The sequence below is a fragment of the Ambystoma mexicanum genome, chromosome 12 (assembly GCF_040938575.1).
Source record: "Ambystoma mexicanum isolate Mex_15411 chromosome 12, UKY_AmexF1_1, whole genome shotgun sequence".
NCBI classification, from domain to species: Eukaryota; Metazoa; Chordata; class Amphibia; order Caudata; family Ambystomatidae; genus Ambystoma; species Ambystoma mexicanum.
Window position 1 is genome coordinate 223,987,585 of NC_090936.1, and position 25,888 is coordinate 224,013,472.

The 25,888-nt window shown below is 41.1% G+C and overlaps 1 protein-coding gene across 3 annotated transcripts in view; it reads right to left on the minus strand.

Annotated features, from left to right (window-relative positions):
* The window catches only part of ANO2 (anoctamin 2), a 2,341,832-nt gene that overhangs the window by 330,738 nt on the left and 1,985,206 nt on the right, over positions 1-25,888 (minus strand). For all 3 annotated transcript variants that reach the window (XR_011281759.1, XM_069628333.1, XM_069628334.1), the window contains one exon: positions 13,585-13,786. Coding sequence is in view for 2 of the 3 variants with exons in the window: in XM_069628333.1 (XP_069484434.1) it covers positions 13,585-13,786 (202 nt within the window). In the remaining variant the exon portion in view is untranslated. The remainder of the gene's footprint in view (positions 1-13,584; positions 13,787-25,888) is intronic.

Sequence of the window (25,888 nt, forward strand, 5' to 3'; positions counted from 1 at the left end):
GATATATCTAAAGATTGTTGTTTAACAATTGGCATTGTTACGATATTACACATGTAGCTCATTCTCAATAGATCTACCTCGTACATCATTACAAATCTTATTGTTGCTTCAGACTGGAACCATATATTTGATGTATATACATTGGTCTCTTCAACCTGATCAACAATCTTTATATCATCAGATTTAATTGTTCTTAGGGCAGAATAGAATGTAGAATATTTAGAACCATTGCTCTATTTAGGGGCTTTAGCTTGTGGTTTTTGTGAATAATGGTCATTTGGAGGGCTTTTACCTAGATATTATTGCCTATTTCTTTTATACTCTCATTAGTTCTATCAGATGCTGACATGGAAGTGCTATTTATTGCAGGCCACATATTTGGTAGAGGTAAGTCATAATGTGGACATCTCTAGGGAGTTCTTCATGTGAACAGCATTCTTTGTCCCCAAAAGGGGGGAGTCTCTCCCGGTAAGGTCCCACTTGCTTCTACCCCTAGGGAGGGTATTGCAGAGTGGGCTCACCATCCCTAGCCTCACAGGAAGAGGTCCTCCTTGGGGAGATGGAGTGAATTCCCTCGATTGGTTACAGGTCTTGATTTGCAGTGAATTCTATTCCCACTCTTTTGAATGAGCAACATATTATTTATTTAATTTAGCTGTTGACAGGGACAGTTGCTAGTCAAGGTAACATGTTAAATAGAAGATGTAATATTATCAAAATGCCAAGGTGCTTTATGAAGGGGAATACTATGCAATTACTTTTTGCCTCACAATAATGGGTTTCTGTGATGAATCAATGTTTTCAGTGTTTTCGATTTGATGCAACAAAAAGAGAATTGCATACACACTTAGGTTGAGTAATGTTATTAAATGTGGGTTGATTATTATAATACACTATGTTCCTGTGTACACAGTGTTGAAAGCTCATGAATGCCAACAAGCAGAATTGGGAAGGCTTGTTTTTTCCTCTAGATAATTATCTAGAGAATCTCACTATTAACAAAAAGAAATCAAAACGATCATTTACCCCCAAACATTTTGGCATGCCCCCCCCTTAAGCAACATTTGGGCAGGCCGGGCACCCCCAAAAATGAAATTAACTATTGCACGCCTTCACTGAACCTTACTCCCAGTATAGTCCATGGGCTCCCCCACCTGCTCCCATCACAGCCACTGGGCGCGCTCATCCCACTCCTACCCAGTGCCTGGGCTCTCCCTATCACAGACCCTGGGCCCTTCCCACTCTGCTCAACTAGGGATATCCTGCACATTTCTTGCACTCATTCAGCCCTAGTTGTTGATTTAATATCCTTCCAACCTTTTAAAATCTATTTTTTAGCATTCATTGGCGCTATAGATTTCAGTTCTGCAGAAATAATTAGTCCTCCACTTGTGAATTACCTCTTAGAATAAATGTTTCAAAACTCTATAAAACAGTAAATTGTTCTTTGAAAAAACAACTAAGAGAGAGTAGGTCTTAGGTTATGTTTAACCTATATTTTCATTCTTGTAGCACCTCAAGATTTGAAGCTACCCCACATAGCACATCACTATTAAATATCAACAACATGAGTGTTACAAAGTTCACCAAAATTACAATTTGATGAAGTCTGTGAGCAATAACACCGAAGTAAAGCACATAGAACGTGTTAGCTTAAAGTGATTATTGCAGTTAATTTAGCATTAATTTAAACACCATTGAAAACAATCTGATGTTATGACATCATACAGATTAGTTGAAATCTCTGGACGCATTGATGTCATTGCATGAAAGATAACACAATCACGTCATTATTGTCACTAGTTACTCTGTTTGAAAAAGCAGCCATTTTGGTTTCCTCAATACGTGCACAAGATCTATCCTTAGCAAATATCTAATGTAATGATTATTTTTTCATTTTGCAATCATCTGGCACATTTTTGAGCTAGAACCAAAAAAACAAAATCATCTAATTACTTGGATTTTAAAGTCATTAGTCAACTAAAACTATACTACTGCAGGAAAGAAAAAATGTGCTACAATTGGATCGACAGATCATCTCTACGCTTAGCAAACTGTGCCCCACATATTTAGAAGAAGGCCATTTATTTGGCTAAATCACTACATTTTCAGAATCATATCAACAGATGTTTTAATAAGGAAAGGGAGCTGAAGCATAGGAGCTGTTTGACACAATATAACATCTTACTAATCCCTCCTGCGTTCATAAACATTGTCTCCCTTCAGCAAAACTGGCAAACTCATTCAATGCATTATTTCTGGACATGGTATATTATATGCAGGAAAATCTCAGACTCCTTGACCAGTCAAACAAGTCTTAAATTCCTGAACCAACCTAAAATGTAGCTACTTTTAACCTCTCCCATATATGCTCAGATACGGTCTTAACCCACCTTACATCTTTAAAAGCTACAAATCATGATTATAATTTGATTTTGCCATACCTTGATCACACTCATGCTCACGCTCTTTCTAACTTCCTTTCTTATTCCATCAGGGGTCAGTGCCTAACAGTGTCAACATTTCCACTGTTACACCATTGTTTATAAAAAAATCCTCACTTGATACCATTTCCCTAAACATAAATATTACCCAATTGCTGGCCTCTCCCAGTCTGCAAAGTTCTTGGAGACAATGGTAATGTGACAGCTGCAAAAACATGCCAAGAACATACTCTCCTTGAAATTTGTCAGTCCGGGTTCTGATTAGCTCATGAGATGTTAACTGCCCTGAGTACAGTGTGTGTTGATACATTTCAGAATATAAAAGTGGCTGCTTCTCAGTGGAGTCTTGGTTGGTTCAGGTTCTTTTTAACCGGCCAAACCCAACAAGTAAAAATTGGCACTTGCTACACTGATCTTGTTCCCGTCACATGTTGATCCCCTTAGGTCTCCTCCCTGTTGCCCCTACTGTTTAATTTGTACGTTCAGCCACCTGTGTCCATTTTCTGAAAGTATAAACTCTCTTGCCAGTCATAAATGGATGATACTCACATATGCATGCTTATCAATAAATCATCTAATTCATTCCACAGCAATGTCAACTGTACGTGGGAAATCAGCCAACGGATGATTACCAACAAATTGGGACTCAATCTGTCAAAATCAAAACCTTTCCTCTTCAGCCCTAAACATTTAATAATGAATATTCTGTGTGTACCATCTCCCCCTTCCCTGCTTGGCCTCCCTTGCTCTTATGCCTTGAAGGTAAAAAATGTTGGCGTTCAGTGGAAGGACAATCTTGACTGCGTATCTCATGTCACCAAAATAGTGAAATAAGTCTATTTCCGTCTCCAGAATCTGGTGTACCTTTTATCCCTGTCATCAACCACCCCATAATTGACAGAGAATTAGTGAACTCCAAATGAGATTATTCTAATTCCATCCTTTGTGGCTTTCCTGAGCAGCAACTTTCACGCCTAAAGGTAGCCCAGAATGTGGCGGTTAGACTGCTGTTCTGAGTGGCTAAATGTTCCTATATTTTCGAATGGGGGACCTCCATCTGCTGGCTACCCATCAGGCAAATGATTATCTTTAATATACTTTGCCAAGTATTGAAATGCTTCCATTGACTAGCTCCATCATACCTTGGCAACAAAATCACAGCCTACTTTCTTACTCACTTCTCTGTTCTGTTGTACAACATCACCTGATGGTGCATTCCTCCAGCTCTGTCACTAGACGGCACACATGTTTCTTGTTTGCAGGCCCTCGGCTGTGGAAATCCCTCCCATTACCACTTAGGGCCCTGAATTCTTATACCTTGTTCCATAAAATGCTGAAAACCTACCTCTATGTTTAATCCTGACCATCAAAACTTTGAACATTTTTATTAAACATGTTTGGCCGAAACGCACTTTGGTGCATCAGAATTACACACATCAGAGCTTAAACACACAAAAAAACAAATGTAGGGAAAAAAGTAAAACAAACACATTCATCATATGACTAGATGCAATTATCATTATGCCCCGTCACTATTTGCATTCATTTCACCAGCAAAAAAGGGTCAATGCTAAGACACTTTTAGGTCAAAGGACACTGAGGGAAGAAATATACTAATTGTGAATCTGCATTTATCTGTGATAGTTTACTAATTCATGTATTCATTAATTTTGCATCCATTTGGCATAGGCCATGTTGAAGCATTATAGTTTGTTTTGATCATAGATTGGTATTTGCTGAAATCTATGCATATATGTTTAGCCTGCTATTTCGTAGACTGGACATTGTAGTGGGTTTCTAGGAGCTAGAGAATGTGCTTTGTGTCTTGCCCATAGGAATTAGGCTTTTAGCTGAGCGCGGAGAGAGAATTGTTTTCGCAGCCGAACACAGTGTGTAAATGTTTTGATAACAAATACAGTCTTGGATGACTGTCAGATCCTTTGGCACAGAGAATATAGCCTTGACTACGGGACTGCCGAGATAGCATGTAGAAAGTTTTCGTTCTGCAGGAGTTAGGATGCCTCGTACGAGAGAAAGAATGTTTGCTTCCTAGAATATGTTCTAGTACAGTTCATCCCATCACAATGTATGCACATAGGTAGACACATGCTTTTTTGCATGAAATGCTTTCTACGCATATATGTAATGTGCATCATAGCCACAATGCTAATGTACAACAGTTGCTATTATGTTCTGTTCCATAGGTTAGGTTCAGCAAGCTAGCCGGGGCTGTCCCATAGTTGGTTGAGAGAGAAGGGAGACAGTCTCACAGTCTTTGTCTTGGAGGCTGGCTGGGTTGGGATTACTGAAGCTCTCATTGCTAGAGAGGGATTGCTTTTGCTGCTTGTTAGAGATTGGTGACATTCTGTCATACATAAAATGAAGGTGCATTTTGCTTTGAAATAATCTGATTCCTGTGTCTCTGTGATCTCTTGTTATATTTTGTTTCCATACCATAGCACTTTTAGATTTAACAATAATAATACATGAAAAACATGGCAGCTTAGCTGTGTTTCCTATAAAGACACTGATTGGTTCCAGATTTAGAAATATATTAGCTTGGTGACTGATGTAAAAGGTTCAATGACGCGACCATAGCCTCCTCTTACTCATTATGTATACTATGTGTCATCAACAACAATTTTCAGATTAGATGACACATTTTAGAAATGCTCAAAAATTGGGGAAGATTGCTTTTGTCACATCCCACGACTATACAGTATCTATCACTGGATGGATACGAATCAGTCATTCGTAACCTAGTAAGAACTTTCAAGTCATGTGATCTTATGCACCCATTCAACTTTATACTGAATTAATCCTCTTATTTTGCTGTTTGAGAAACTGGCATTTGATATTTTTTTAAGTGGAGATCCCTTGGAGTAGAAGTTCTTTGTTTTGGACTAGCTGATCTGGATCGATATGATTCGTGATGTGCAGGTCCACATAATTTGTCTGTCAAAACTTGCAGTGATACTACTGAGGAGGGTGGAAATGGAGGAGCACACTCTGCCTGCCATTTGTTTCCGATTTCTCCTCAAAACACGTTTTTGCTTCAGAATTCTGTTGGGGTAGTATGACGATGTTTGTCCACTCTTCTCCAGGAAACTTGATCTTTCCCTGTTCATCAGACTCAAGCCATTGTCGGAACTCCTCTAGGTTGTCTGTCTGGTTGAGTTTAGCTATGATACGCTGCATTGTAACAAAGCCACTCTTCTGCTGATTTGATGTAGCACAATGCAGTAAGGTCTGTGATAAGACTATTCCAGCCACCCTAATTGAAGGCAGTGATGGGATATTCTCTGTTGATATTGATGTTGTGATGGCTTTAACCCCTACTGTATCTCCCACTGATGAATCACGCTTTTGTTCCACCAAACTGCCGACTTCTTCACCATAGTTCTCCGGGTTTATATTTGAATTCCTAGAATGGCTGATAAATCCAGGTTCAGGGAGTATAGTCGAGGTCTTCTCCTGAGAAACTATTGGTCCTGCAGAATTATCAGGGATGGAAGCTGCGATGAATTATGAAAACTGGATCTGTCGTAAGTCTGTTTTGCCCCACCTTAACATCTGGTGTCTGTTTCTTCTGCAAACTTTCCAGCATTCTCCCAGTCTCTCACTCTCAGTTCTCTTAGGCACACTGCCCTCCTTGCACTCCTCTCCAAGACTTCACAGAGCTGACTTACTCTTGGCGATGAAGGGATAGTTGGGGTAATAGGCTCTAAACAAGGCTGTTTAGCTCACTGGGGATCTTGAGAGTCTTGCAAGTGACTCCCCATGCCAATAGGTCAGTAACATTTGGCTGGATAGAAGTTGTGTTGCATGCATCCCCTCTCAGTCTTATATGGGCAATTGAACATACCGAAACCAGCTTCAATTGGTAGGAGAGCAAAGCGGGCATGCTCTTTCTCTTTCAGAAATTATATTTCAATGTGAAAAGAAAGCCCAATTGGTGAGATAGAAATTCACTTGGAGGTGAGAGGAACAAAACGATCACCTCACACACTTGAAGAGTCGTGCCAACAGCTCATTTACACTGAAGCATAGCATGTTCAACATGCCACCTGCCTAAATACATGAGTACCTTCTGACATGGTTCTCAACGCTCTGCCTGACTCTCAAGACCTCTGGGTGCAAAGGAAAGCCACTGCCATGAAGGACACCAGAAAAGGACGCCAGCACAGAGGAGGAGGCAACAGCTAGTCACTAGCTGTCGAGAAGTAGATTGTGGGGGTCTCATTGCGAATGCCTGCCACACAGAATTCCTGAAGAGGATGCCAATCCCGGGTCATTAAAGCTCTTCTTAAGCAACATCTGCCCCCAAGATACAGTTCACTCTGCCTGGTTCTTTAACACAGTATAACTAGTCAAAAGTCATCTTTCTGTATGAATCCAAGCAGAGAGACATTCTGTTTCAGAGCCAAAAAGAAGAAACCAGATGAATATTCATACAACCTTCACTATTTAATCATATGGGTTGTTTTAGTCACACTTTCAATATTAATTTCTGCATTTTATGAACATATATTTAATTATATATAAAGTACAATTAGAATAGACAAATAATATATGAGTCATTTTAAAAATCCAAATATTAGAGCCAACCATATTTCAATCTTTAGGATTAACATAATTAAGAACATTCGAAGCAAAAAAATAAAACTCATCATCATGTTCAACACTGTCTCCATTATATTTTTTACAAAGATATAATTGGCATTAACAACATTCAATTTAGATAATTGATATCCTTGTGATCCGCTACAGAAAGTAGTGAACATGTATAATGAATGAAAATAAGGATAAGCTAAGAGAATGAACATGAGGACTTACGCACGTTTTTAAGGAACCCTACAATAGTTGTAGAGGATGCAAATAAGCATCACGACAAGCTAATAGGAGGAAAATGAGAACAACAATGTGCAATTAAGGATAACTGCAATGATCTTAAAAGATCAGTATAACAAAATAATAATGGGACACTCTAATTGAATTAATGGAATGGTTAAACCGACACAGAGTTTAGACCCTCTTATCAAATTGAAATATACCAATGAAATTTGAAATCTATATTGATCCAAGTCATTGTAATCTTCTAATATTTATGTTTTCGTTTGATTTCTGTTAACAAAGAGAGTAACCCAACTTTTTCATTTTCAATACATTGATTACATGTACATATTCATACTCTTCTAGATCTTATAAGAGCAAGAATGTGTCCTTACTTTGGTCAAGCTGCTTAGAAATAGCACATGCTGTCCAAAGTGTGATGTTACAGTTCGATCGAGTTAGCTCAAAGAGGGGACGAGCTGAGGAGAATGATGCTCAGGTGGGGAGGTGGGAAGGGAAGGCAGTGGGTGAATATGTCCATATTGATTAGCATTGTCATGTGTTAGACCATATTATGCATAATAAAACGTAATGTACAGATATTAATGTGCAAGCATATGGCTCAAGCTATGCAAACTATATGAACAGAAAAGGATCCTTAATTAGAGTGCCGGGTATCGAACATGGAGTGCTGATATTTGAATAGAGAGGTTGCTGAGGTGGCAAGATGAGAAACAGGGAGCTGAACTAAACCCCATACCTCGCCTTGATTCTTCATCATAATACCATGATCAGTCAATGGGTAGGTAAAAACACAAACAACACCCACAAGCTGTGCTCCTCCTTACATAACATCTCCCTCCTAGCTGTACTCCAATGTAGTAGTGTCAGCTTAAAGCTAGATATACTGCTAAACATGTCAGGCCAATGTACCACTTACCTTATCTACTACCTGCTGCCCTACAATTCCTTGCCAGCATCTTCACAGACCTTCCTATCGGAAGTATACCAATAGAGAATAGCCCATACCTTTTCAACCTGCCAACCATGGTTCTTAATCATAGTAGCCCCCAGCGCCCCAAACATATCCTGTGCAAACCTATAGGGGATTACACCACGCTCCCATGTACTACGACCAACAGAAACCTCAGAAGGCGTGCCAGACTTCCTAAACTATATGAGCCTCTAACGAGATCGCTACCTCCAACCAAGAAGAAAACCATATTTCACTGTACTATGACGCCCAATACAGCCAAATGCCTTATCTCCCCATCCGTTCCCATTGCCACTGCTACTCAGACCACTACACTCCCCAAGAGCATAGTTCCCACCAACCCCTCTCCTTGCCCAACACAAGTCAAAATAGATAATCAGCCTCTCAAAGGAGCCCTCCTCAACGCAAGTTCTCTGGTGGCTCATGCGATTGACACAGTGGACTTAATTACAGAAGACAACTTGGACTTCTTAGCCACAACGGAAACTAGGCTACAAAACGCTGCAGGCCCCGCTCTTATGCTAGCCGTCCAGGAGGGATACACTATCTCCAGACAAGATGGTTCCTGAGGCGGCGGTATAGCTATCATCTCCACAGAAAGCCTATCTATGAGAATAGCTTCTCCTCAAACCTTGCAATCCTGCAAATTCATTTCCATCAAGCTCCCTCTAAATCAGTCCGAAACACTCACTATGCACATAATATACAGACCTCCTGGGCCCATTGGAACATTTGAGGAAGACCTGCATAATATACTTGCCAGTAATCTTAAATTGACTTCCCAAGTATTACTCCTGGGTGATTTTAACCTAGGATTGAATGACCCCTTGGATAAACCGGCCCTACAAATTGCCAACTCTCTCAATGCATTAGGAATAAAGCAACAAGTCAATGAAGCCACTCATATCAAGGGTAGAACTCTGGACTGGGTAGCTGACTATAATTGTACAGCTACCATAACATCCATTACTCCTCTATCTTGGACAGACCACCACCTGGTGTCCATGACCCTATCTATTATCAGGCCAACTATCCCAGCCTCACAAATAGCTCCATCGTGTCTAACTAGAATGAAAAAGAACATCACAATCAACAGCGTGATTCCAAATATCCTACCCACTCTAAATTCTCTGCCGGATAACCTTGACCCTAGCACCTTGGTGCAGGAATATAACAAGATCATGCTCTCCACATTGGACAAAATTGCCCCCCTAAAACTAAGACCAAGCAAGCCCAAAGCACACCTCAACAAATGGTTCACCCTCCAACTAAAGGACTTGCAGCTATTGAAACAGCCTGGCGACTCTGTCCTTCCAGCGAGAACAAAATAAAATGTACATCCTCGGCAGCACACTACAAAAAGGAAATTTGTCTGGCAAAACACAACTCGTATAACAAAAGTATTGCTAGTTCCAACTCCAGCATGAAAGAACTATTCACAATACTAAGAGAACTAGAGTACCCTATTTCCATACCCGATATCTGCATTAAAAACAAGACCTGGTGCTCAGAGATCCAACAAGCTTTAATCAACAAAATAAACACCCTAAAAACTAAAATACAGAAGAAAGACTCCCTGAACCTATCACATCCATCTAACCCTCTCCTACCCAATACTAAAATCATTGATCATAATAATAGATTCCACTTCACCAAAACTACTGTCATAGAAGTTGAAAAAACTATCCTATCACTAAAACCATCTAATTGTAAAGGAGATGTCTGCCCTGCACACATCATAAAAGATGCTGCGAGACAGGTCATCTCGAAATTGATAAACTCCTCATTTGCCTCAGGCACCGTCCCAGTCAATCTTAAACAATCCTGGGTCCTCCCACTCCTGAAGAAGCAAACTCTAGACCCACTCATCACCACGAACTACCGCCCTATCAAGACGGTACCATTTCTTGTTAAAATCTTGGACAAAGTTGCTTACTCGCAGATCCAAAAACACCTTGAGCTACACAATCTCCTAGGTGTTAGACAATCAGGTTTCCGCCCGCTACATGGGATGGAAACTGCACTGATAGATTTGAAAACTCAGATCGATGAGCTGAAAGACAAAGGAAAAGCAGCACTTCTACTTTTACTTGACCTCTCAGCTCTATTCACTTGGTGGACCACAAGGTCCTCTGTAGACACCTTGACACAGTAGCCCATTTCTCCCGAGATGCAGTCAATTGGATAGAATCCTTTCTGAGCGACAGAACCGTCAGAGCATTCACCCCATCAGCAGCGGCCGATCCTACCCCAATCATGTGCTGAGTCCCCCAGGGCTCCTGCGTGTCCCCTACCTTGTACAGCATATTCACCAAGCCATTGTTCGATGATCTGGACCTTCTGGGTGTCACCTACACTAACTATTCAGATGACACATAGATTCTCCTCCCACATGCAAGGACTTGGCTCTGGTGAATAGGATCTACCTCATCATTCAGGCATGGATGGCCACACATGGCCTATGCCTGAATGATGACAAGACTGAGTTTATAATTCTTGGCACCCCTTCCAGCCTATCCGAATTAGGCCACAAATACTCATCTTTCGTCATTGATGGTAACAATGTTATAGTCTCTCAAGAGGTAAAAACCCTAGGTTTTTACCTGGACGCCACTATGTCATTTAACAAGCAACTGAAATCCTTAGCCTCCTCCACTGCTTACACTTGTAAGCTGATTAGAGCTGGCAAGCTCTTCCTCTCCAATGATAGCTGCATTATACTAGCCAGAGCTTTGATCCTCTCCACACTGGAATATTGCAATGCCCTATACAGTAGTGCTAACAAAGCCAGTATCCAAAAACTCCAAATTCTACAAAACAACGCTCTAAGAACCGCACTAGGCATTAACAATAGAGCGCATATGACTGCAATTAGACGTCAGTTTAGCTGGTTATCTACCCACAACAAAATCCAACTAAAAATAGCCTCTCTGACACACACAGCATTACACAACGCCGCCCCCAGCTACCTAATCAATAAACTGTCCAGAAAAACCTCCAGCAGACACACTAGAGCTGTCAACTCAAACTACCTGGTGGTACCAAGATTTAAGTCTTCCAAGATCGGCGACAACCGTTTCCCTGTGAAGGCCGCCAAACTTTGGAACTCACTACCAATCGAGCTGTGAGCTGATTTACCCTATCCTCTCTTCAGAAAGAACCTTATCACCCACCTTAATCTTTCCGAAGACTAATTACCTTTCTTTAAACTGTCGTACTATATGACACCCCACCCTTGAGTATAAACTTCTGTATATTAATATGTAAATAAATCTCCTGTACATTTACCATATAGGCATACCACTATATACCTTTGCATATTACAATGTAATAACTCTGCCATAATTTTTATTGCCACATTCTTAGCTTTACTTATTGTGTATCTCACTTGTCTTTCTATACTGTTTACCATAATGTAACTTTGTAAGCTTTGCATATCCTTGCTCCGCCCTGCTACCTTCGGGTCCAGTGCGCTTTACAAATTCATTAAACAAACAACAAACAAACAAACCACCATAAAAAATAAAAATGAACAAAGTGCACAGTGCAGTAATATTAGCATCCTGTACAGGTACATAGAGTGTACATCATCTGAAATGTGCCTTTTTATCCTCTGAAAACAACAGAAGTGAGAGCAGGAGCTGTGGTATCAGCTGTCAGTTGTAGATGAGAGAATTGACAACAGATAGGGAAGAAAAGCTATTGGTTTCCTGCTGGATTGAAAGGTGCAGAAATCCTTTAAGGGTCACATCCTTGTTGTTCTATTTTGTGGCAAGGCTTGAACATTATTTACCAGTCCATTCCTAGTGTATGGACAAAGTGATTCACACATAAAATGAAAGCCCTAACATTTCATCTACATGTTGCACCACTCTGTAAGAGCAGACTACTGCAGTGAAGCTTTTTGCTCTTTCTTTTCTCTTCAGGTAGGTCTTGTTTTCACCGTAAACAAACTAGCATTTCATATCTCCCACTCTACCGTGCCAGTATTAGCACCTTCCACTTATCCCTTTTATATTGGCCTTACAGGCAATCCCAATATAAAGCTAGCCGGGTCAATACATTCAAGCATTATTGCAATTATGTGTGTTGATACTTTCATCTATGTTTTTTATGGAAGTTTTAGTCTGACAAATGCACCATTATGATTCTAAGCTAAGTGAAGCCTACATGTATTGTCAAGCATAGATACATAGGTCAATACCAGTGCATTTCTGTCCTGCATGAAGTGATTTAAGCATGGTAGCTCATACACGACCACTCCCTCAAAATGATTGTATCTAGATCTGTATGACAGAAATCTGACCTAATTCTGGCAGTATGTGCTGACACGAGAGCGGTGACCTACAAAAGTGTGCTCAATGATGATGTGTGAATGTGTATGATGAATTTTGGATAATGTAATCGTGAGGTGCTTTTCACAAGAATTGAAGACCTACCTAAATTCATTGAGTGGTATAATGAAGAAGCCAGAGCCTGGACTATGACAGATATTCAAGAGGTAATGGTGGCATCCCTGTTCCATACACTTTTAACTTGCAAAACATGTTTTAATTTCATCATAACAAGCAGATCTGGAGGCAGTTACATAGTACATTGGCTATGTGTGAAGGGGTTTCTATAAGGAAGTATTGTAGAAGAATGTGTTTGATTGAATTGAATCCCCTTCTCTCAAGTTCAATATTGTGAAATAAGAGAAGATGAATGAGACCCACCTATGTACTATTCATCTTGACTCTTCTAGGTAATATGTTGAATCCCCGTTAAACCACTTCATTAAGGCCATAACAATGTTATTTAGGAAATCATGTCACTGTATTTCAGTTCAGCTTTTTCTGTTGTCGTATCCGTGTCAGCAAAGCTTTAGAATGTGTTCATCAGCAATTTCACTTTCTACAAAGCCACATTTTATTGATTTCATTAGTGTATTGATGAGAGTAGATGCATAGTCTTTACCCATTAAGAACATTTCAGTGTTAGAAAATGGGTATGATTTTTTAAAAGTCATTCGGCTGTGGATTTGTGTCTCTAAATTCAGTACGTAATCTATCAAAATCCATGTTTTATTGTTAAATCGACCAATTACAGAAAACCATCATTATCTGTTTGTGTTTATGAGCACAAAAGGACTTTGTTATTGCACAAAAGTAAAAATCGAAATAAATATGTCTAACTGCTTGAGATGCCAGAATGTTAAGAACAAAGTAAAATAAAATCTATTTGGCTACTCATTATCATATCCTTATACATCCTATTGGGTAGATGCATATTCTAGCAGAAATACATCTTTTAAAATTAGAATTTGGGCCTTACCAATTTCTGTAAGCCATTTTGCAACAGATCCATAAATCTCATCCAGTATTAGAATCACAACAAGATTGATGATGACAGCAGTTGCAGTCACAGTTATTCGAGCATTTGACTTGGTTGCTGAATCAGTGCTCAGTGCCAGTGCTGCTGCCGTGGTTATTCGATAGAGGATCACGCCAAAGACTGCAGAAAATGTCAGAGCGATCTACAAGAAACAAGGTGTTACGATAATTATCTGACATGGTCATGATGACACACAAGAACACATTAGCATTAAAACTACCACAAAATCATTTAAGAAAGCTTCTTGCTTACTAGTACCCGGCGAGGGACAATAAGATTGTTACAGATTATCTGATTGGCCCTCACTGGGTCATTACCCATTCCGGGAAAGACTCACCTGCAGAGGGTCTGAGCTCCACGTCCTGCAGAGTTCTGTCCCTTTCTTCTGCAGGCTGCCATGGAAAGGGAGAAGGGACTATGTGTAGCCCCTTCTCCCTGTTCCATGGTCACTATTTTGTTAGTTTAATTTTTCCCTATTTTTCTTAATGGCCACCATGGAAAGTGAAAAGGGACTATGTGTTGTCCATTCTCCCTGGCAGCCATTTTTTTGCCTTTGTTTTCTCAAGTTGCAAAACAGTTTCCAAGCCATTTCACGACTTGGTTTCAAAGCCATTTCAAAGCATGCCGTGGTACTAGTAGCAATAGAGCCCTTGGAGGGGGGACATTACCGGTCGGGTAATGCCCCAGGGCTACGTTAAAGCCCCTCACTTCGCTCACATTTGTAACTATCGCCCCAGAGCCATAACCCGACCGGTCATGCCCCCTTCCTTGGGTTCAATTGCTTCAATAAATACTCTTCTAAACACATGCTGTTTCTGGAAAGAGTAAATAGGAAAGAATACAATCAACATACAAAATATGGAATTTGACAGTTGTTTTGGACTGCCAGACCCAATGACTGATTATCTCTGGGACTAATCTGATGTGATTCAGTTTTTTTTTTTACCTTCTTCAGCTGCTGTTCATTTTTCAGATCAAGCCTTTTTGAGAGTTTTCAAAGCTTTTGTCCACATTGCCAATGCTATGAAACCTTTCCACGCATTCACTACTGATTCCATGAAAAGGTCATTTCTACCTTTATGACTTCCTTCTTATATCATGACGTCTTAGTTTAGGAGTACTGTCTTGACCAAATCCAATAGCTAATTCTCCTCAGTTTACTGTCTTTGCAAGTTTGAATGTCTTTAAATGGTCCTGATACCAATCCTTTGGTCCAGTACTTACACATTTATATTCATGACCTTCTTCACTTAGTGTTAGTAATTTTAACCATTCACTTTCTTTGGGTTTCTTTATTTTATTCTTTGTACTTCTGGACATATTGTCTCTGAGACACAGGCATCTCCAGATGAAGTGTCATCATGGATGTGTACATACAACCACATTCTAATTTTATTTTGGTGGATACTCTTTTATCAGCCCCTAGTATTTTGCTTATTCACCTATTTGTATTTGTATTTTGTTTATTTGTATAGCGCACCGGGCCCGGGGGCAACCGGGCGCATATCTTTGGAGGCAGCGTTACATTGCATACAATTACATACAACAATCAAAGTAGGAGGCTCTACCCACTTACTGTATCCATGCAGGTAGAGCAACAGTAGTTACGCTGTATAATACACAGTCAAGTAGAGTCAAGAGAGGTATGGAAAACAGTTCCTCTAACAAATAGACAAGTTGCAGCTGTTGGGGGTTAACATGATATGTACAGCGAGGAATGCAGGCAATCTTATACATGTAAATTCTGCAGCAGCATGCAAAAGTGAGGGATAGTATGTGTTTGCCGGGTGGGTGCCTCGATGGGTGTCTCAAATGTCAAGTGCATAGAGCCATGCTTTGGTTTTGCTCTTAAAGGCATGGAAGGAAGGCTCGGCTCTGATAGCATTAGGCAGGGTATTCCAAAGCTTGGAAGCCAGGGCGGGGAAGCTAACGCCACAAGCTTTTTTAAGTTAAATCTAGGAAGAGATAGACAATTGGGTTGTTCAGCTCTCTCGGGCCGTGTAGAAGTATATGGTGTGAGTCTGTTGGCTAAGTACAAAGGGGCCTGGTTAGACAGGGGCAGGGTTTTTAAAGAGATTTTATGTTTAACAGGAAGCCAGTGAAGATTGCGTCTGAGGATGGAGATGTGATGGTTTCTCTGTATATTTAATGCTGCTCTAATGGCATTGTTCTGAATGACTTGGAGATTGCGATGGTTGAATTGGCTGGTCCCTAAGTTGAGGGTGCTACAGTGATCTAATTTAGACATGATTAGAGTTCTGGCCAGCATAATGCAATTGGGAGTGGACAGGAAGGGTCTACAGAAAGTAATACGTTTGCAGAAGCAGAGCTGACTGCATTAGTTTGTCTGTGTAGTGATAGTGTAGCGTCAAGGTAAATTCCTAAGGTTTTGGTATCGTTGGAGACCTTAATGACGTTACCATTGATGATGAATGATTTGAAGGAGGGATTGAGTTTGTTGAGTCGTTGATGGGAACCCAGGATGAGGAGTTACGTCTTGTCGTCATTAAGACACAATTCGTGATATGCCATCCAGGCCTGAATAATCATGTAGACATTGTTTAGGGCTTTAGTGTCCACTGCATAATCACCAGGGATGGGGATGAGTTTCTGGGTGTCATCAGCATAGTTTGTGTATGAGACACCCAGATAGTCAAGGAAATCAAACAAAGGTTTGGTGAACAAATTATAAAGTGTCTGAGACACACAAGAGCCTTGGGGTACATCACAATGCAAGGGAGCAGGCTCCACAGATGCTAACGGAGAGAAGACACGCATAGATCTGTTACTTAAGAAGGATCTAATCCAGGCTGTGGCAGAGTCTGAAAAGTGAGCGGCTGATGTGAGGTGTTGGCAGAGGATTTGGTGGTTAACCAAATCAAATGCCGTCGATAAATCGAGTAGTAGTAATAAGGCTAATTTCCCATTGTCTTTCAAGATTTCAATCTGTGTTTTGAGGTCAATAAGGGCTGTTTCTGTCCCGTGCCGGGGCCGGAAGCCAGATTACTTTAAACCAAGAAGATTGTTGACTTCCAAATAGTCCTGAATCTGGAGGTAAGCAGCGAGATCCCAGATTTTGAGCATGAAAGGGACTGTTGTGATGGGCCTAGTAGGTAGACACAGATCCAGGGAAGGTATTTTAAGCAAAGGGATGACCCAGGCAACCTTTAGGTTGTCCGGGACTGTACCTGTTTTAAAAGAGGAATTTATAAAGGCCATGATGAAAGGCCTCGTGAGAGGCCTCCTTGATAATAGGAGCTGGACACGAGTCACCTTCGCAATTGGAAGGTTTAATTTTATTGATAATACATTCAACCTCGGCAATGGTGAGTGAGGAGAAGCTGAATGGTTTAATGTTGGGGTAGCTTGGGTGAAAACAGTCATAGAGGTATTCAATTGCTTACCTGTTTGAGGGCAGTGTTGCTTAGATTTGATTTTTTATTGAAGAGTAGCAATTTTTTCCAAAAGTGCTTTCTTTATATTCGCACACCATTTACTATCTTAGGAACAGGAGCCTGGAGGAGTAGCTGGTGATTCAAGTTCCTTCAGAATCTTAAAGAGTTCTTTAGTGTTAGAATCCGTTTGCATATTGCAATTGTTGAAGGTATCTTTTTTGCTTGGAACATGGCCTCTTTATAGTTGATAGCTGCATTCTCAATTGAGGTGTAAACAGCAGTTGAGATGTGCACAGGGTTTGGATTTCCTTAGTCATTGGTAGAGTTCAATGCTGTGAGCATAACATGGTTATACGTATCTGCTAGAGTAGATGGGTCAGAGCAGGAAGCTGACACTTTGGTAAGGGTAGGCAAGATAAGTGGGATAAATTTGTCTCTAGTTATGTCCCTTTTATTTCTCGTGGGCAAGGCTGGAGCAATAGTATGTTTCGGGCATTGAACAGCTTCTATGTTGAAGGTAATGATATGATGGTCAGATCAAGCACATGGGGATTTGTCCAAGAGGCTGAGGTTGCAATTAGAATCAACTAACCAATCGAGTGACCACCCTTTAATGTGGGTAGGCCCTAGGATGTGGTGCGAGAACCCCAAGTCAGTTAGGGTATTGGCCAGGTCAGCCGCCATGGGGTCGTTAGGATCTTGGAAGACCAGATTGATTTCCCTGAGTAGCATAATCTGAGATTTAGGTTTAGAATGAACTAATAATAGGGATGTGATGTCTTCTTCAAATGATGAAGGGGGGCCATGTGTTCTGTAGATAAGATGTATGGTGTTAGTCTGATTGGGAGATATGGGAAGTTTGACCTAAAGTAACCTATGGTATTGTCAAATTGTTTCATATATTTTGCCCCATCCAGTGTAATGGACTGTTGTCTGATGTTGTAGAGACAACACAAGTAGAATGAATACACACTAGTGTAGGGACATCTCAAACAGCCAAATTAGTTTCTGAATGTTGCCACAGCCGGTATGATGAAGTGACCGATTCAAGAACATGCAAGGGAAACACTACAAGGAATTAATGGAAAAAACAACACCTTTTTCCCTTTTGAAAAGAAAAAAAGTTTGGCAGTACTAATAACAATCTAATGGTATAAAACAAAATCACAGCAGTGCCCGAGCTATGCATACTACAGCCAAACAATGAGAATTTAAATGAAAATCAAACGTAGTAATAATATGGCCGGTTTACTTGAATTAAAAAAAAATATTAGGACAGTCACTTGTCAATAGTTCCACCAGTGCCTCCCCTTCACAGTTCAGATGATTTCAGGTTCCTCCCTTACGCTCACTGTCTGCTTGGTACTTTGCCACAGAAGAAGGTCCTCTCATTACCTCCTGGTGATGCCGGGGCACAGCCACAGCAGATGACTCCTGTATGTTCTGGTGCAGTCTGGGTGTCTTTGCCAGAAATCACCGGAATAGTTGGCGATTTCCTTCCACATGTGGAAAGAGTGCATCCCAGTTTCTCTAGGAAATACAAGAGGTCATTTGCACCGCTGTTTGCTAGGTTCCTCATTTCTACATTCTGTCTCTTCTCTTTAATCCTATTTTGGTCTTGGCCTTCCTCAACCTTCAACACCATGTCACATGCTCATTGATCCTGCCACTGTGTGTTTAACCTTGTCTGGTTGGAGTCTTCCCCCTAACCCCTGCCTTGGATAATATATTCCTTCTAGTTCCTCCCTGCTCTTGCTATTCAGTGTCTCTCTAGTGCAGGATGTTTTCTCCTGACTTCTAATATGTCCTGTTTGTCTTCTGCCTATGTGAAAGCAAACGAAAATATTGAGGCTGAGTACCTTCAAAAGGAAATACACCAAACGCGGGTTATAAAGATACACAGATCTTTATTCAAAGTAACTGAACAGTTTTCAAAGAAACAAGGTATCGGATAGCTATCAGGCCCTCAGTTCACCACAGCGAATACAAGCCCGTTCAGTGTGGGAAGTGAGTGGGGCTGTACATCAGAATAGTCGCACCTTTCATGCACTCAAAAACATGATGTCCAACCCACTTGCAGGTTAATGAATCTAGGATCTAGGGTTCGTGCCGAGTTCGCTTCTAATTTATGCAGCTATACATTTAGGGGTTATCCTTAATACATTCTTCAACAAGTTACAATAGCAACAGTGTGTCTTCGGATTTCACGTTGAGCCTTTGCACATATCTTTATACAATATAGTAAAACAAGTGTTCACATAAGATGCTCAAACAGTATTGTGCACAATATATGTTTATGGATTAGTCTTGTTGGCACAGTGATCCTCTATACACAGGTCAACGAACGACAAGGTCTCAGTACATGACCCTTACATTTGGCCTGCAGGCAGTTTACACATTAACTTGTACACAGAGGTCAAGACGGCCATGTCACATTAAACACAACGCTGTCCACCATCATTGAACACAGGGTGACTTTAGAGGGAGAATCTAAAATGGCAGATGACCCTAAAATGGCGGCTAACATAGATCTAAGGTCAGGACCTTGCAACGCGAATTTCCTCACAGAGCGACTTGGCCAAGGCCAATATATATATATATATATACACGATCTAGAGGGTATAATATGATTTCCCGTTCAACACCACCTCCTCATATTATCCACGTGCCACCTCCTGATATTTCTCTACTGCCACCTCCTGGTTTTCACATGCTGCCACTTTGTGATTTTTTTCTCCAACCCTTCTTCCTCTGCCACCTCCTGATGTTTACTTCCTGATACTCTCCTCCTTGAACCTTCAGCCATTCAATTCCTGCCACTTCCTGATACATACTCTCCTCTTTCCACTTCCTGATATTTACCAACTGACACCTCCTGGTGCTCACCTTCTGACACTCTCCTCCTGATGTTGACTTTCTAACATCTCCTTGTGTTCCTTCTTTTCCCGCTTTTTTCCAATCTCTTTACTCCATCCACCCTCTTTCTCTTCCATCCTTCCTGTGTTGCCAACACACTGACAGCCTTCTTCAAAATGTCACAATAGTATGTATTGTATGGGCCTTATGCATCCTGGTGTTGCTTCACCTTTGCCTCTGCTTCAGAAAAAGTTCTGCACCTGTATAAGGAACATGTATGTTTATAATTGGGATGTCGTACTAGTTTTGTGGTCAGGTTTCTGGTTTGCAGGAGCTTTGGGTGAGATTACCTGTTGGTTAGCATAATGGGGCACCAAAAGTGTGATTCACCATTTTGGAATTCCAGTGTCTCTGTAGGTCTGCACACATATGTCGGATGTGCTGGGATCAGAACCATGCCTCTTCCTGACCATCCTGTAGTACTGGCATGCCCTGCTCTGGCCCTGCCTATTCTGGTGAGTGTTTGTTAGCACCATTTGTGTTCTGCGATAGCTGGATATTTCATTTCGGTGCACATACACACAGGCAGCGAGGGGGTGTTTCAAAACTACATTTCCCAATTACTAGCTACGCAATGCCCATAATATCCAGTATTATTTTGCAAGCCAAGACTTTGCGTGTATGGAGGCAGTGCCATCCTGGTTGTGCATGTGGGTGTTCCCTTCCTAGTGGTAAGGGACTAAGTGGGAATAACTTAGGCAACCTCTCCAAACCACCCCTAGGCCTATCATCTACTTATTCAAAGAGGTGACCTCCTGGTGACCGAGGGAACCGACCCCCTCGGTCACCCATCTAGATGTCTACAAAATAAGAGAGTGGACATTGTCACACCTGTTAATTACTGAATGTCAAATAGGTACTTTTGTACTCTTGTAGTTTGCGTGTTAACATGGCAACAGAAGGGGCAGTTTGGGACAGCCCGTTCATATTTAGAACATAAAAGGGATGTTTGGCACTTGCACTTATGTTAACTAAATTTTGTAACTCAAATTTCTTGTCGCTAGTCCTGAACACCACAGTAACAAGTCAGAGGTTCACATTCTTGTACTGAATACTTATCTTCACATCTAGGGACTGCCTTTGCTGTTAAACCTTATTTTCTCTTCCCTTTGCGGGTACACTTAGATATTATTGTGCCAAAAGTGTTGCCACTCATTTCTACACTACTAATTGAGGCTATCATGGTATCCGAACTTCCAAGCGCATAACTCTAGCAAATCCTGCTTTTTATGTTTTCAGAAGCAAATCCTTTTCCACAAGACTTAAAAAGGATCCAAGCTTATATTTATTGGTAGCATCTGAGGTCTTTTCATGGTATTGACCATACTATCATTCAATCATTAATGTGCCCCACTGATGTTTTATCTCTTTAACTCTGGGTTCACATCTACTAGTCTCAATGGCTAGACCTTTCCTTGGCAACCTGGTAAAAAATCCTCTTAGTCAACAATTATTCTCTCTTATAACAGACCCATAGACAAGTACATCATCTTGAAAAAACACCATGGCATCTTAGCCTTCATAATACTGATGTCACTAAGGATGTGCAAGTACCACACATTGAACTTGGAACCTCTATTAGATGTCTGGTCTGCGGTCAAAAATGCATTGTCACCTTTATAATATAGGGCCTCACATTTACTCTGGGAAGCAGAATGCATCCTGCAAGTCAAATATTGTTCATGAGATCACATACATTTAGACAAACGCTAATGTTGCCGTTGAATTTGATAGAATCCAGTAAGGGAGCCATCTTTAACAAGGTGTCTACCTGCTCAATTACGTCCTCTACAATGTTTCCCTCAATGTTCCTTTAAAGTTCCTCCTTCATTGAGATGGGAATATTTTACATTGATTATGCCTTTGGGATGGCATCTTCTCTAAGAACTATTTTGAGTACATGTCCTTTCAACATATGATTGTTCTTGTATAAACCAGAGGACCTATGAGAATGTCAGTAAGAGATTCATATTCCCCCTGTCTAGCTTAAGTGTCTCCTCTCAGATATCTCAGACCAGTTGCTCTATATTGGGATCAAGAATTATCCTGAGTGCCACTTGTTCTTACAAGTCCAACACTTAAACACCTGTCTTTACGATGCTTGCTTTAGCTCTTTCAAGCCTGTTTTTAAATATCTGAAGGTTTTCATAGACTTCAATATTAATATCATGTTCTGTAAATGCAGCTGGATTTACTTTTGATTGAGAATGAAGGTTTACTCTGTTCTGCGTTCCTATTCAAAATTCCCCAAGCATAAAATGTGCCTGAATATGCAAATAATTACATTTCTGCTGCTTCAAATATTCACACAATGTTTGGGTGCTCTTCTAATGTTATCTGACATTACTAATACCATATTGTCAATGGATTTTCCCGATTAATACCTAGAGAGAGGGAGTGGGTGGCTGCCTTCCTTCCAATGCGTGGGCTCGGAACAGGGTTCTTACCATACAAGAAAATACCTCACTCTGACCATTACAAGAGAGGGAGACTGCTATCTTCCCTCACCAGGAACAAAGGTAAGTGTGCTCTTGTGTCCCCGGTCCCTTCCCCTCCACCCTCTCCCCCTTTTCCACATATCCACCCCCTCCCTACCCCAACCCCTCTTACCTGCATGGCTCTGTCCCTCTCTGGTGCCAAGAACAGGACTGTTCCTGCTGCATCTCTGCTGTGTGATTAGCCACCATGGAAAGGGAGAAGGGACAACATGTTTTTTTTTCTATTTCCCATGCAGCCATTTTCTTGGTTTACTTTTTCTTAAAGCATGTTTTACTGGCCACCATGGAAAGGGAGAAGAGACTATTTCTAATCCCTTCTCCCCAATCCATTTTGGCCATTTTTTCTTTGTTTTTCTCGAGTTCAGAAAAATCACTATTAATACTGCGGTACAACGTGCTGGGGTACTAATAGCAATAGAACCCTTAGAGGAGGGTATTACCGGCCTGGTAATGCCCCAGGGCCTACACTAGGGGTATCACTTCCTTAGGGCTTCCAAATGAGGCCCAGAGCATTACCAGACCGGTACTGCCCCCCTCCTTTTATTTCTTTATTAGAATCTATCATATATTTTGTTCTCTTGGCAATATTTTGCTTTTTTTTTTAAAATAACCAATACATTTCACACATTGTTCATCTTTGTCTGACCATAGGACACAATTTAAATTTTAACACGGTTGATGCTGTCACACTTGTAACATCCAATTCTGGTATGCTTAATGCTCCATCCTGATTATTTTCGAATATTCTTGGCGACTTCCTATTTATGTATACGTCATATAATTCCGTTCCCTTCTTTTTTGTTATATTGTACTACTTGTGCAGCAAAACATTTTAGTTTGCAAGTGGAGTTGGCTCCATCCATAAGGGGACACACAATTATATCTTAAAGTTTTGTCTGATGACAACATGTCACGCAGAAAGGGCTGTTTTTCCTACTTCATTGCTTAGATAGCCATGTTCCTCCTTAAATTGACCATCATAGAGATACACTTTATTTTAATCTCTTCAAGAAAAACATGAAAAGATCATACAGGAATGGTTAATGAGTGGAAAACGTGGCTTCTTTCACAGGTGCACAACAGAAGGCGGTCGCTCATATGGTTTTTTTGTTCACCCATACATAATTCTTCAGACTCATGTTGAAAACATACTCATACAGTAGATCCCCCCCCAAAAAAAATACGGAAGAACTATAAACCTTTGGCCCCTGGCTCATCCAGATGAAATGCGTTATTGGCAGTCCTGCCTAAAATGTAAAAAAAAGATTAGTTCCACAAAAAACATTGAACCAAATAGTGGGGAAAACAAAATGCAGTGATGTGTATCCCATTTGGGTAACCTTAAACTGTGACGGATAGTTTTATGCTGGTGCCTTATTTAAAAGGCATTAGGGCAGGGCAGACCTACCCATTTGAAAATCAATCTAGAGATTGCAGCTAGTGCCCGTACCCCCAGTGCAGTGGACCCATAGATAGTGGACATTCCTAAAGCTTTTCTCGTTATACCCATGAATTGTGGAACTCTGTTTCAGTCTCCTTGCACTTTAGTCCATGTTGCTTTACTTTTTATTCCAGTACATTTCCTGTCAATAATGCAACTGGTATTTTTTAACCACTGTACGTGAATGAGTTGACATGAAAGTCTGCATTTTGCATATTGTGATTAGTTGTACATTGTAAACTAGGAACAACTGCCAACTTGGCATGCTCCTGGGTGACATTTAATCTAGTGTGTGTATTACCTCGTATCTAATGAGCTGGTCTAAACCAAAGCCAACATCAAAACTACATGAAATAAACTATTGCCATGAAGCTGCTACATCTCCATCAAATGCCCCTTCCACTTGTCAGAAAAGAATGGCTGGTGGCTAATAGCTAAAAGAGTTTTTGGTGTGTAGTATTTATCATAATCATGTAATTGCCTCAAGACACATTGGGCCTCATTACAAGTTTGCCGGTCCCGTAACTACCGTACCGGTACGCTTGCTGGTACTGTAGTTACCGGACCGGCAAACTACGATTCCTGCTCACGGGTGCCTTTGCGCCTGCCAAGTTGGACCTGGTGGGCATACCAGCACCCACGAGCAGACACTGCCGGTAGCGCCAGCACCATTCTGAATGGTGCTGGTGTTACCGGCCTCCCCATTCTCATTGAGCCCTATGGGGCTCAAATGGGAACGGGGAGTAAAAGTTTCTGGTCCCTGGAAATGGGGAAATACAGGGTCTGCTAGGGTTGTAATGGCCCTGTATTTCCCCATTGCCAGGGGCAGGAATAATTTGCAAGTTCAGCGGTAGCCTGCCGTTTTACCGGCAAGACTACCACCGAACTTGTAATGAGGCCCATTGGTCTTCATGCATAGGGATTAAGTAGAAGGGAATTTCATTTATTTGCCAACTACTCATGATCAAGGGCCAAACAGTAGTCCGACAAATAGGCTTTGCGTTCCATCAATGTCATAAACTGCGCTTTCGGGCCAAGGCGAAGGTACTGTAGCTGGGCAACATTATTGATATGCTGATTGATGCTCTAAACAAAAGTGTTTAAACATTGAACGAGGACCCAAGAATGAAATGAGCACTCTCTAAAGTAATCTAAATGGACAAGTGTGCAGAATTCCGGTTAATGTCCATTTGCAAGTACACTTTCAGCACTAACATCGGAGGAGTTCTGAGGGTCCGAGGTTACAGCCAACATGTGGGAGAACTGATTAATCACAATAACAATCACATGCTGTGTTCTAAGATAACATCGGGTGACAGTATCATGGAAGGTCCAATGAATCCGTCCAAGCTGGAAAGCACACAAGGATTCGAGCTCGATCAGGTGTGTCAGAAGGTACTTCTCCTGCAAGGTAGACGTGTGATAAATGGCAGTGATCTGTGTTATGCAGGACACCATATGATGCATGCCACCAACAGCCATTCCAAAAGGTCAATGTGTGGCAAAACAAAAGGCAGAGTGGAAAGCATGACTCCAAACAATGAGTTTCACCAACAGCTTTGCATTTAGGATAATGGATTGTGTGGCTGAACTCCACTATCCACACATGGGTGAGAGAATTTACAGACAGGGCAGGCACACTGGGATTACATTCACAAGAAAATCAACTGTGTGGAAACACAGTGGGTGCATAATACTGGTGTCCCCACCAATGGATCAGCAATGGTGCAATGTAAAGCAGGCCAAGTAAAAGTCACAGCTTTATTCACCAAAGGTACAACAGTGCAGTTTCATATTAATAGATTACAGAGTAGACAGTTGGGACAACTTAGGTCCCCACAAAAGCCACATGCAGTGACAGAATCAGCTGCACTGATTAACCGGGAAGCCTGCAGGGATGAGGCTGTGGAAGAGAGGCAGTAGGGGATGTTGAAGAGGAGGGGTTGTGACAACGTCCCCAGTGTGGTCCATGACGTATGATGACTCTGGCGCTG